The sequence below is a fragment of the Echinops telfairi genome, unplaced genomic scaffold (assembly GCF_000313985.2).
Source record: "Echinops telfairi isolate 266 unplaced genomic scaffold, ASM31398v2 ScPeMD7_18;HRSCAF=68, whole genome shotgun sequence".
NCBI classification, from domain to species: domain Eukaryota; kingdom Metazoa; phylum Chordata; class Mammalia; order Afrosoricida; family Tenrecidae; genus Echinops; species Echinops telfairi.
In genome coordinates, this window is record NW_022103915.1 from 37,138,332 (window position 1) to 37,152,292 (window position 13,961).

Here is a 13,961-nt window from a genome sequence, read left to right on the forward strand (position 1 = left end):
CCTCTTTTCCACCAGGAGCAGTCAAATGCTGCTGAGGGTCAACCCCATCAGAGGCAATTCCCACAGAACACCTATTTCCCCGAAGTTTCCACTAAGTCTCAACATGCCTTGGCTTCATCTAGGGTTAGCCAGACCTCGAAGTTCTCCCATTGGGTAGGCATTGGGGCTTTCATGGTGAACTCTGGGAACAAAAGGAAAACTGGGGTCACAGGACCCTTTCCCCACCCTATCCATCTTCAGTTGTGCGGATGAACTGAGTTCTCCTGCTTGGGGCTTGGTCCCGCTCAGGTTCCAGGAGGCCAGGATGCTGGTGGCTTTCCTTTGAGGCTCCAGCCTTTCCTGGGTCCTGGGTGCAGCCACCAGAGGTCAGGATGCTGGGCAAATACTGAACAAAGCAGAATGCAAACAGGATGGCATTCCCAGGCTAATGGCCTGTGCCAGGCGGCCTCCTGAAGATGCTGGGAGGGGGTTCTTTCTTTGACTTTTTTCCTTTCTTTTTCTAAAGGGAGAATAGTTCCGCTTTCTATTTTACTACAACAATAGCCTGGAATGGCTCCTTCAAGTGTGTCAAAAAGCAGCCTGAGAAATCTCTACCCAGCCCCTCCGTCTCACCAGCCTGTGGTTTTATTGTTTCCCCATCCCAGGGAACAAAGGGGAGGGCAGGGTAAAGGCCTCACTCCTGGCTGTTCTCCGCATCCGAATCCTTCAGAAGCAGTGAGGGAAATGGCCTCTGGAGCCCGTAAATCACACTCACCTCCCCTTTCAGTTTGCTCTCAAATCTTGGGAGCACCTTGTGATAGGAAAGGCGGCGGTGCTGAGAGGGTTGAACCCAGTGACCTTGTGGTAGAGGCAGGTGGGCTCCAGGGTTCCCAGAAAATCTCAGAGAGAAAGGTTCAGCCTGGGGTGCGATGGTGGGGGGGGGGGGCATGTACAGTAGAGAAATAGGCGGTCCGGGACCGCCTCTTTCAGTAACGCATTTTCTCTTCCACTTTACAATCTTGTCTGACAGCCATGCCTGGCTTTTTTAACCTCCACCCAGTCATGGTATTCTTGGTCTTCCACTTTTTTCTGAACAACTCCCTCTTCCCTGTCAAAAACCATGAACTGAGCAGTAAGCACCAAGGAGGCAACTCTGTGGATCTTGTTCCCACAAGGGTTATTCCAAGAACCCTGATGGCCGAGTGGTTAGGGACTGGACTGCTAGCCACCAGGTCAGCAGTTTAAATTCACCAGTCACTCCATGGGCGGAAGATGTGATTTTTCAATCCTGTGAACAGTTCCAGGCTTGGGAACCCCCCGGGCAGGTCTATCCTAGCCTATAGAGTCGCTATGAAGCAGAAGCGACTAGATGGCAGTGAGCCCCCAGCTGGGCCAGGCACTGGGAATGCTGTTTGCCCAAATGTCCAGGGATCAAGGCGCAGGTGTCGCGTCAGAGTTACAGGTTATGTGAGCAGAACAGGCTTTCCTGTCCCTGGAACTTGTCCGTAGAATTTCCTAAAACCCTCATCTAAAATCACCACTGACTAAAGGAAACCCAAAACCCGACGTTTCCCAAACCACACCATGTACCAGGCAAATACAAACCCAGCCTTCTGATTGCTCACCAGCTCGACACCCTTAGAGGCTATGTAACAAAGGGGCCTGCTGTTTGCTTTGCCTAATCTGCTCTTACAATCTCTGCTTCTTTGTCAGAAAACAATATTTGCGATTGTTAGAAAAATATTTACCAAGGAACTTGGATAGCAGAAGTCAAAGGCTAAGAGCCAGAGGTCAGTAGCTCTTACCCCAAATTTCCCTGGACCTGCGAGTCCCTGCTGGGGAGCTGAGCTCCGCCAAACAAACACACTGCTGCCCGGGTCCATTCAGCAGCAGACATTTGAGAAGGGGAGGAAGGGAAGGCACTGGAAGGCTGCACTATGTTCCTTAGCCAGAAACACGCACTCCACCTCCTGCCACATAGAACCCCAGCTCCGTCTTTGCAAGGGAGTCCTCTCCACAGGGGCGTTGCAGGGACCCCCCCACCCCCACCCCCACTTCACAAACTGAAACTACTCAACGCGCACCCCCCTAGAGGGCAGATGTTCTTGCTAAGGGCAGCAATGGCGATAGGCTCCCCTGTGGTCAAAGGCCAGATGCTACCTTCACATCTCTGTGGGTGAGGCCGCATGCCTGTCAATGGAGGACAGATGTGTATCCTGAGAGCCTCCGAGGGACCCTTACCTCACAAAGGAGACAGTGCCCTCCCTCGTGGGCTGACTCTTCCAAGTTGGGTGGGGTTGTGGAGCTGTGAGGCTGCAGGGGCACACCACTGTCCCCAGAGTGTTCAACAACCAGGACTGAGACACTACTTGTAGGTCAGGTGAGCTTCGAGTTGAAGGTACTTCACTCTGAGCCAGAACTCTACTTCTTCCAAGTCCCATACCGCAGGGCACAGGCTGGCAAGGCCTGGTCCCCAAGGGAAAGGCCCTGCTAGGACGTGAAAACCGAGAAAGGAAATAGAGGAACGAGAAGGAGACGGGGACGGTCGGGCTCATGGAGTGATGACAAAGTGCCCCCCCCACCCCAGCTGCTGGTCTGGTTCTTTAGCCCCACCAGGGAGATGGCCGGGAGGCAGTGCTGGCTCCTCCCTACGGGTTTGAGACCTTACTGGCCAGTCCCTCACTCTGAGGACCCCCAGGGTAGGGCAGTTTCTAGGTTGCTTGGTTTGAGACGCTTTCTTCGGTTGTTATGAAATTCTGTAGTTCTCCCTCAACCCCACTTCAGTCGTCTGTCAAACTCTTGCTGCAACTGCCAATCTCTTTTCTAGCATCGGTCAGTTCTGGCCTTTGAGTCTGTCCTGAAGTCTCCACAGTGGTCATCACCACTGGCAATGACTGGGCAGCAGGCGGAGCAATGAGCACTTTAAAGATATGGCTTACCCAAGGACCTTACCTTGGAGAACCAGGCCTTCCTCCTCGATGGTGTAGACAAATGAGATGAAAGGAGCCAGAGGGGACTTGGCAATGAGAACCTGCACACAAAGCATATTTTCTCATGTTAGGCCGAGGAGATATTAGGGAGGCACCTTTACTCACTCCCCTTCCCACCAAAAATGTTGAGGCAAAGTGGGAACATATGACTCTAAGTCGTACGGTTTATTTAAATCAAAGATTATTTTAAAAGGAAATGCTCAATGAATTGGACCCCAATCAGAGTGGTCACTTTGAAATGTCACACGACTCTTATTCTGTTACTGAATGCTTCTAGAAAGAAGTCTCCTTATTTTATGTCATTACTCAAACAGCTACTTTTCTGTCCAAACATAGCTGAGCCTGACATTCAAATTTTATTCATCAAATTTAGACAAAGCCACCCTTAGAAGGAGTGACCATCTCTGAATACATAACTACTCCTCACTTATTGACGGTCTTGTTACCTGACATTTTGCATTTACAAAAATAATAAACGATCCACTCTCTGACTGTTCTGTGCATGAGTGATACATCTGGGAGGAACGCTGGCTCCAATGGTCAAGGTTATGTGTCAATTTGGTTGTGCCACACACTAATTATCAAAGTGGTCTGAAAGTCATGCAATGATGTAATCATCTTCCATTTTGTGATCTGAGATGTGTATCCCCCGTTTTCACATCATAGCCTGGTCTTCTAAACTGGGCCACACTGATAAATGAGAACAGGGTATATTCAAAACAACGTGCTATAGAACAAGCTAACTATACTAGGCTGTGTGGTGTGGCTGGCTCCCACGCTTCGCTCCTGCCTGTATTCATGTCCGTTGTTGTGTGGCTGCATTTCTTCTGACTAAGGAGTGGAGTATTTCCGGTCACCCTTGACTGTGGGTTTGGCCTCATGACTGGCTCTGGGAAGTAGGTTATGTTAGTTTCCAGCCTAGCCCTCGAGAAGACTCACATCGTTCTACTTGTCCACCCATGCTCTGCCAGTGCCACAGCAAAACACACCCAAGCTAGTCTGCTGTCCTGGAAGGGTGATGAGTGTCCCGAAGCAGAGCTGCCAGCTGGGCCGTCACCCTCAGAGATCCCTGTGCATATGGATTAAATGCTTATTGCTATTAGCCTTTGAAATCTTTGACTTGCCACAAAGCATCATTGTCGTAGCAGTTAACTGACATACCAGCTAAGAAGAAATAACAGAGTTGCTTTCAGTAACGCGCTGTCCTTGGAAGGCATTCACTTTAAAGGGAAGGAGGGTCATTTGGTCATGAAAAGAATCAGTATGGTTAGCCCATTCTCACATCTCATGTGGTTCTACAGAGCCTTTAAGGACTGGTGGGCTAGTTCATGATATCATTTCTACTCCAGGAAGGTGAATGTTAGCTTTCTGGCTGGCAACGAAAAACATGCTGCCGTGAGCTGGTTCTGACACCGAGTGAGCCCGCAGGACTGATCAAATTGCTCGGGTGGTTTCCCAGACGGCCCCTCTTCCCAGAAGCATACTGCCTCACCTTTCTTCCTGAGGCAGCGGGGGCTCAGCAGCGGGGGCTCAGATGGCGAACAATCAGTTGGCATTGCCCAACACAACCCGCAGTGCCATCAGAATGGCTCCACATACAAGGAAATCATCAAACAGAGTGGTAGTTTGGTGAGTAGAGAAACGACACAAAACATTTTAAATAACCCAAAGGTTAATATGTAATATCTCTGTATCTCAACTCACCAAACACTTACTGTCAACTGTGAGAAGTGCAATGTGTTTGAATCTAAACTCCTACACTAATTAGCTAAGTGCCTCTGGCAAGACCTATTCATTACCACCCGTTCCTCCTGCTTCCTTTCAGTAAGCAATCCCCCAAATTTCAACATTTATTTGTCTCTTTGGAAGCTGCCTCTTTAAAAGCTTGTAGGGGCCATGGTGGCACTGTGTGTTAGACATTGGGCTGACCACTACAAGTTTGGCAGTTCAAATCCACTATCTACTTTGGGAAGAACGTGGAGATTGTCTGCCTCCATAAAAATGTATCGTCTTGGAAATCCTGTGTAGGGTTGCCATAAGCTGGAATATAGATTACAACTTAATGTAAAGGAAACAATAGGCAGCATCGTGATAAACAGAGAAAAGATGGAGTTGTCAGGATTTCATCTTGCTTGGATCCACAATCAATGCTCATGGAAGTAGCGGTCAAGAGATATAATGACGCATTACACTGGGTAAACATGCTGTACAAAAACTCTTTAAAGTGTTGAAAAGCAAGGTTGTGATTTTGAGGACTAAGCTGAGCCTGACCCAGGCCATGGTATTTTCAATTCCCTCCTGTGCATGTGAAAGTTGGACATTTAATACGGAGGATTGCAGAAGAATGGATGCATTTGATTTATGGTGCTACCGAAGAATATTGAAAGTACATGGACTGTCAACAGAATAGACATCTCTGTCTCTGTGGGAGAAAGGTAAAACTGTCTACTCCCGTAAAGATTTACAGTCCTGGGAGCCCACAGGGTTCCATATGACTGGTAATCGACTCAATGGCAGTGAGCTTTTGAGTTTTGTGACTGTAAGAGCCTCGGGGAGGGTAGCACAATGGTCAAAGTGCTCAACTCCTAACCCCAAAGTGGGCTCTCTGAATCCACCAGATGCTCCACAGGAGAAAGAAGTGGCAGTCCAATTCGGTAAAGCTTACAGCTTTGCAAACCTCCGGGGTGCGGTGCCGCCCAGTCCCGGAGGGTGGGTTTAGTTGTGGTTGTTATTGTAGTGTAGCCTGAATGCTAATTGATAGAGCAACTCTGGACCACTTGACCTTGCATCTTAGTTTTCTCACAGGTAAAATGGGGATAACACCATCTACCTACCTGGGATTGTTTTAAGAATTAAACTAAGTACAGTCATGCATCACTTAATATCCACAATACATTCTGTAAAGCAGGGTGCTGGGTGATTGAATGTTGTGTGAATACTGTATCATATACAGGCGGTCCTGGGTTGCAAACCAGATTCATTCTTAAGTCTGTCTTTAAGTCACATCTATATATTGTTCGGAATAGTTAGATATCATATTTAACTCCAGCTAGTCAAATGTTTATCTTAGTATACATCTTTAACATAATAATAACAACATTGTTTTGATGCACATCCCAGAGAACGTTTGTTATTATAAATTATTGTATGTACCTTGAATTTTTAATACAGTTGGCTTTATGGGGGCTGGGACCATGGACTTATATGCAGTTGGACATTGCCCAAATTGGGGTTATGTGGTGCATGACTGTATATAAAATGCTTGTCAGTCTTTCAAACATTGTTAGTACATAATAAATAATAGGTACACTTCCAATCAATTCTTCATATATGCTTTCCAACTGTTTAACTCTCACTCACCAAGCACCAATAAACTTTGGGCTTTCTGGTTGGACCTCAACAATCTTACAGCAGTTCTAAAGTTATCTGGAAAAACATGCTCATCATTCTCAGAGCCAGTGTCTTTGTTTCTTAGGGATGCAAATGATAAAATACTACAAAGAACATGGCTCTAAAGAATAAGAATATAACATTCGTCAGTTCTGGAAGCAAGAAGGCCAATCAGGGTATCACCCATGCCGATTCCTTCTGAGGGTTCTGAGAGAAGAACAGGCCTCCCTCCTCCCTTCTGCTTTCTGCCTTTGGCTGCCTGTAGAAGTCTCTTCAGAGACTGTCTCCCTGTCTCATCTCCCCTTTTATAAGACACCACTCAGAGGGGGTTACGACCTACCCTGCCCTGGTATGAACTCATGAACTGATAACATTTTCAAAGGAAGACACTACAGTTGACCCTTGAACAATGTGGGGCTTTAAGGATGCTGACTCCCAGCACAGTTAAGAATACTCTTAACCTTTGATTCTACCCTCACCCCCAGTTTACCTACTAATAGTCAACTGCCAACAGGTAGTCTTATTGATAAGAGAGTTGATGGATACATTTTGTGTGTTATACATACCACACTGGGGCCTGCACCCAAATAAAAGCTGCATTTTCAATGTGAGATTAAAAAAAAAAGGTATTTTGCAAACAGCGCATCATGTTCGTGCTTTCAGTGAGAGCTTCATAACTTTCCTTTTCTTTTTGTATGATGGTCAGTGGGCTGGATTCTTTGATCTTGGCTTGGAGGGCAACCAGAACTGCAGAGCTCAATCTATACAAGGTGCACTTCAAGCAGCCCAACTCTTCTTCATGACGTCGTGACTTTCCTCCGCTTTTGGGGAGCACTGCCACACCGTTAGTGGCACTTTGCATGAGTCCTGGGGTGATTCCAGGTCTACGGTATTGCACCTAAGCACAATGAAAAAGACACAGGAACCTCCAGAGATCACGTTGACTGGGACAGGCAACTTACTGGCGAAGTGAGCTGCTCATGTAGAGATGATTAGTATCACATGGTATTTTCTTTAACAACAACAACAACAAACTATCTAAGTGGGCCTACACAGTTCAAACCTTTGTTGTTCACACATCAGCTGTTTCATCTTTCTTTGAAAAGGCCACATTCACAGGCATAGGAGTTGGGATTTTTTTCAACATTATTTTCTGGAGGGATGTAATGACCAGAGAGTAAACGTTGGGCATTTACATCTTCCTGGCAAGAACATCTCTACAGACAATGAAAGTTTGGGTTCTTTTCTGACAGATAGCTTAGGGGTGAGTCAATGTGAGACTTGCGCCATGTGGCTTGCGGGGTGGGGGGTGGGGGGATACCATGGAAGAAGAAAGGGCAGTTCGTGCTGCTCTAACTTCCTCTGGCTGTGAATGGCCCAGTAAATATGCAGATTCTGAGTCGGTGGGGCCTGAGAGTCTGCAAGTCTAAAAGCTCCCACAGCGGATGCTGATACTGTGGTCCAGAGGCCACATTTTATGAAGTAAGGATTCAGGCAATTAACTGGAATGAAGAATCTAAGAGGGAGAAACAGGAGGTTGGAGGCCTAGAGCTCGTTAGGAGGTTATTGTGATCATTTAGATAAACGATGACGAGAGCCAAAACCATAGCTGTGTCAGAAAGAGAGAAAAAAAGAAGAAATGGATGAGATAACTAGAAATCCTTAGGTTAAGCAGTAATAAAATAAACATACCCAAAGGCATAACTTTTTAGTTTCTGCATATAGCAATTGGACACGAACACAAAGGGTTTAGATCAATGAAAAGTAGTCGATTAAGTAGTATACTACATTTTTGAAAATTGTCTTATGCTATTTTAATAGGCTACAGAGTCTGAGGTGCAGACAAAAGGATAGCATTCAAATGCTATAGCAAATAGCCTCTGAGCCCTCCCTTTGGAAGCAGAGCATTCAAACGGTGGAGGTAGGAGATTGCAGATCCTGAACGACTGCCATAGCCTGACATGGCTCCACACCTTCACTCCCGGAGCAAGTCTTATGCCCAATCCAGGAGGATCTCATACCTGGAAGACTCTCTCCCAGGGGGTTAAAGGACTTGGAGAGGTCCCTGATTAATGCACTGTTTTTCTGGGGAAGAGTTTCAAAATGGATTACTAAAGGATGATTTGTGTGCAGTAAGAAAAGGAGGAACTCATCAGTTATGTCAGATGATCCTCACTTCCTTTTTTTTTTTTTTTAGATAGAACTTCCAGATTGATAGATCAGAGGGTTACTCCCAACATGAAATATCTGATTTCAGCAAAATTATTGACAAACTACCTCAATATCTTTCTGAATACATTGAAGACAAGTTGGGTTGATTGCTAATAACAGCAAACTAATTAAGTGGAATTGTAAGAGAGCAAAGCGTCAAGAGCTATTTGAAGAGGGGGTAGTAACCTCTAGTAGAATGTAGGTTTCTAGCCTGTGACCCTGTCACATTCAACATTCTTATCAACCAGGATGGGACACTGATGTATTCAACTCCGTCCACACAATAGGGATGAGAGAGCAGCAGGGAATAGAAACAAAAAACTTCGTCTTAATAAAGCTTACCTTCTAAAGGAGGCAAAAACATAACAAAGGAAATAAGTACAATATGTTGTCTGTTAGATGATTGTATGTGCTAATGAGAGGGGAAAAGACACAGGAAGAAGTTAGGAAGTAGTTACTTATTGTGTTTAAGGACGAGTTCAATTTAAAATAAGGTGGTAAGAGAAGACATCATTGAGCTGATGCTCTTTGGATCTGTGGACCAGGTCACTGATTAATGTTCTGTCCTTCTGGGAGAGAGTTTTGAGGCAGATTATCAAAAGGAGGATTTGCGTGCAGTAAGAAAAAGAGGAAGTCAGCAGTTATGTCAGATGAACCCTGCTTCCTTTTTTTGGAGAGAACTTCCAGACTGATAGATCAGAGGGTAACTCATTCCACTGTTGAATAAGGTCATCAAACAGAAGACAAAAAATTGGAGAAAAGGTTAACATGTTGAATTAGTCAATCATGCTATCAAAACATATCCTAATTTCATTAGAGTGTTGGGACAAATCCTTCAAATCTTTTAGAATGCAATTTTACGGAAATAAATGTAAGGTCTTGCCCCTGAGGACAAAGACTAACTATTGGCTACAGGATGAGGGAATTGAGATTTCGCACTTAGCAAACAGTGTGCAATATTTGAGGTGTTGGTTAATACAATGCTGTATGAGTTGGCGATGAGATGTGGTTTTAAAAACCCTAGCTTGACCTCAAGTAACATCAATGAAGGTACACTCTCTGTTGTTCTCTTCACTGGTGAAATAAATGTGCTTGGACTGGAGTACACGTGTGAGAGGAAAATTGACAATGGGAGAAAAATCAAAGGAGAGCCATCAAGGTGTCTAGGTGCCAAAGCGACCCATGGCTACAAGTACTTCCATACAAATAGCACTGGGTGAAGATGCATGTTACTTTTGAGTTTTCTGATCTGGAGACTCTGTAATGTCACAGATTAGAGAGGACAAGTGCCAGTGAGCTGTGCAGCCCAATAGATTTCAGATGCTTACCAAGTACAATTGTGCATACACATAGCTCCTTCTTGCCTTCCTAAGTTCTGAGTCAATCCCTCCATGCCCTTGGTCCTTTTGAGCTGTAAATGACCCTATTCAAAAGTACACAAATTCCCAACAGATAATTTTAGTTGTTCTATTTCAGTTCATCTTCCACACCATCAACTTAGGGTGCTCTAATTATTGTCTTCCTTGGGCTGTTTGTCAAGTATCCTCCTATTTACTCCAAAATTTAAGGCCTTACAGGGACAGCCTGGCTGCCTGATGAAACTCTAGGGTCTGAGCACAAAGTTTTGATCACACTCCATTATGGATGCCGTGTGTGAAGTTGTCTAGCAAACTCTCTGAGGACTCATGGAAATACAGAAGTGGGCATGAACAAGGAGAGCCACACACAGCTCAGAACGCCTGCAGTTCCATGGGTTGGTTGTGTGGTATTGTCAGCTGTGGATCCATCTCTTGCAAACAACCAGAGTGTTTTTCTGGTTTTGGTTTTTAATGTTTCTTCCTTAGCAGACCAGCCCAACTGTATGAGTATACTTTCTCCACTCTTCACCTATTTTTGGACGATAAGTGGTCACTGATGTTTTCTAATTCGTTTAAGAATAAAGTGTATCTATTATATCCTAGAGTTCCCTGGGTGATGTAAATGGTTTACACTTGCCCACTAACTGAAAGATTAACAGATTTAATCCATATTCAGAAGAAAGACAGGGCAATTTGCTTCCCTGAAGATTACAGTCAAGAAACCCCACGGGGCAATTCTACTCTGTAGCATACGGGGTTACCTAAAGTCAGAAATGACTTGACGGAAACGAGGTTGGGATTTGGGGCTTCAAACCCTACTACCCAACTGGAAGCAATTTGCAATATTTGTACCATCCATCAAACTCTCTGTGCACTTATTCAATCCACACATATTTACGGAGTATTTTACTTTATGCTGGATTCTGCTCTGGGTGTGACGCCACTGCTCTCCTGGAATTTAGATTGTGCAGGCATAAGACAGATAATGCAGAAACATCTTTGGGCTTTAGGGGTTTGGTTTTGTTTTTATTACTTTGACACTCCACTCTGAGCCCCTCATTCTTGGGCATTCCCTCATTCATTCAACACTAGCAAACATTGATCAAGTACTGTGTTTGTTTCCTAGGGCCGTTGTGACAAATGACCATGATCCATTCTGGATGAGAACAACAGAAATGCCATCTTCCCCGAATCTATAGTCCAGAAGTCCGAAATCAAGGTGCCGGCAGGACTGAGTCATCTCAGCCTCTCATCTCTTCCTGCTCCTTTATCTTCGCAGGCTGACTTCTTTTTGTATCTCTGGGTTTTTCCTGTTCTTATTTGAGTTAGGGTCTAACTGAATGCAATATGACCTTATCTTGGTCTCTAATCACATCTGCAAGACTGCCCCCACCCCCAAATAAGATCACATCCTGATGTTCTAAGGGGGAAATAAATGTTGGGGAAAATACAATTCAACCGGCTATGGGCTGATTCAGGCTCCATTTGCACTGTGTGAAATTGCACTTATTAAAAACATGTCATATGTTTCTGGCTCAATTTATTTATTATTTGTATGGTCTGAATCCTCAGTAGGATTGCTGATATCAGGGTTTTCTTTTTCCTTTGTCTTTAATCTCTACTCTTCTTCCTTTTATAGGGTCCAGCCTGGTGGTGTGTTGTTACATATTGAGCTGCTAATCGCAGGGTTGGCAGTTTGAAACAACCAGTCTCTCTGGAGAAAGACTGAGGCTTTCTACACTTGTAAAGATTTGAGTCTCGAAAACTCATCGTGGTAGTTCAACCTTGACCTATAGGGTCACTATGCATCGGAATCAACTCAATGGCAGTGAAGTTGGGGGTTTGGGGTACCCTGTTTTCTTTTCTAGGGTCCTGTCCAATGCTTAGCACACAGTGGGTTCTTGCAAAGCTGTGATTGATGAGCCTTTCTGCACTCTTTCTCATTTAACCCCTCTGCTGTATGTATGGAGCTGTCTTTCGATTTATAAGAGAAAACACAGAGCTCTAGGTAGTCTGGATAAATTTGGAAGCAGAAGTTTGCCTTTGGAGTTCATTGGCCTCCCTTCGCCAACCCTCTCCTCCTCCTTTTAGGTCTTTCTTCTCACCTACCCAGTTTGAGCTTACTCAGTCCTGGTGGCACAGGGCTATATACTTGGCTACTGACAGTAATCGAGGGATGGTTGGAGCTCCCCAGAAGACCTAAAGCTACAATTGTAGAGATTGCAGCCATGGGGTTTTCTGTGGGGTGATTCTACTGTGTCCTATAGGATCGCTATAGGTTTGATTTTTAGTTAATTCTCTTGAACCTACAATGACTGCTGATTTAAGCCTTCCAGCGGTACACTCCTCAGGTGTGCTTGCATTTTAATATAAGCCTTCAAAGGAGAGGAATAGCTCTTACTGGTGGAATATATTAGTAGATCAGAGTATTGAGTCGGGGAGCCTTCTAGGGTCCCCATACTAACAGTGGCAATGGAAGCAATAGCAATAACCAACAGATATTGTCTTACAACAACCACTGGAGGTTGAAAGCTTAAAGTCAGGCTGCCAAACCAGGCCATCTGCTTCTGAACACCATTCTTTTAACTACTGTGATGGCAGCCTCTAGTTTGGCATGTACAGATCAATCTTTTTCCTTTGGGTGATACATCACAAGTGCAGAATGCATACTACTCAATAAAGGCCCTTTCTCCGAAAGCGTGGCTACTGATGAGTCAAGACAAGGGAGGGAATTATGCTGAACAGCCATGTGGGTGGGCTCAGCTGAGTACAATCTTCCACCTTGGTAGTCTCATTTATGTCTACCATCTAGGAAAACTTAAATTCTTGTGTAGCCTTCAACTTCATACAAAAATCACATCCTCCAGGAAGTCTACGCTGAGGCAATCTCATCAGACCTTCCTTATCGGTACTGCTCTAGAAGCACTTTCCACTTTCTTCTCCTTTGCAGTTGCTATTAATTTACTGTCATCTCTTTGAGGACTGGGTCCATCATTATTGTCGCTGCCTCTTTGGCTCTCACCCACCTCCAATATGACATACACAGTATGCCGTATTGTATATACAGTAAAGGCTCAACTGTGAAATGGAAAGAATGAGTGAGTGAACGAATGCACACATTGGGGATGCACAGAAGCTCTGCTGACTCTGCCCATTTTGAAGCCTCGCTTGGTACACCCTCCATCACCATCAACGCACACTCTGAGTTGGGAGCTGGAGAAGATGCCAGAGAACAGAGCTGGTTGCCCAGTCAATCACTGCCAAGACTGTCCGTCTGGGCAGGTTCAAAGTCAAGTCTTTGGTTGTCATTTGCTATGGCGTCACATGTTTTTCCTGGCCTGACCCCATTTCCAAGAAGCTCAGAGTGGAAAAGGAGTCACAGAACAGAAAGTGCTGGGTGTAGGAAGGCCAGTCCTCCTCTAGGATGGCGGCACCTTCTAGGGATAGCACTTATGTCCTCCTTTTAAGGTCCAGGTGGGCCTCTCATTGGGGGCCACCTAGTCTAGTCCTTCTCCTCCATGGGTGGCCAGGAAGCTCAGTGTGGGGCAGGCAACACAGAGAAGGGAGAATCCTAGGGACAGACCATCCTGGAGACAGCTTTTATAGCCTTCTAGTCCTGGCAGTTTGCATGAGTTCCTGCAACAGAGGCCCAACTTAGGAAAAAGTGAGTTTTGCTTGTGTGGCCCAGGAAGGCAGACATGCAGAGGCAGCCATGCGTTCCGGGTAACCTGGCACAGATTCCTCTACCTTCTCTTCTCTAATCCCTGTACCAGGCAGGCTTCCTTTAACACTGGGAAGACATCCTTTCTCTCTTTCACTTTCTTCCCCTTCCCCACCCACCAGCTCAAATTGGTTGGGGGCGATGGGTGGATTAAAATAACAGGCAGCAAGAATAGAAGTATTTCTTGCTGGAAGGGCAGAGAGTAGATCCCCAAACCAAACCAGGGGCTGTCGAGTCCACTCCAGCTCATGGTAACCCCGAGTGTTGCAGAATAGAACCCCATGACCATCGGGTTCTCAAGGCTGGTAGCTG

The 13,961-nt window shown here is 45.4% G+C and overlaps 1 protein-coding gene across 1 annotated transcript in view; it reads right to left on the minus strand.

Moving 5' to 3' along the window:
• Positions 1-13,961, minus strand: part of RAD51B (RAD51 paralog B) — a 774,217-nt gene that overhangs the window by 15,284 nt on the left and 744,972 nt on the right. Inside the window, exon 11 of the mRNA XM_013003662.3 lies at positions 2,932-3,010. Within this exon, the coding sequence (XP_012859116.2) occupies positions 2,932-3,010 (79 nt within the window). The remainder of the gene's footprint in view (positions 1-2,931; positions 3,011-13,961) is intronic.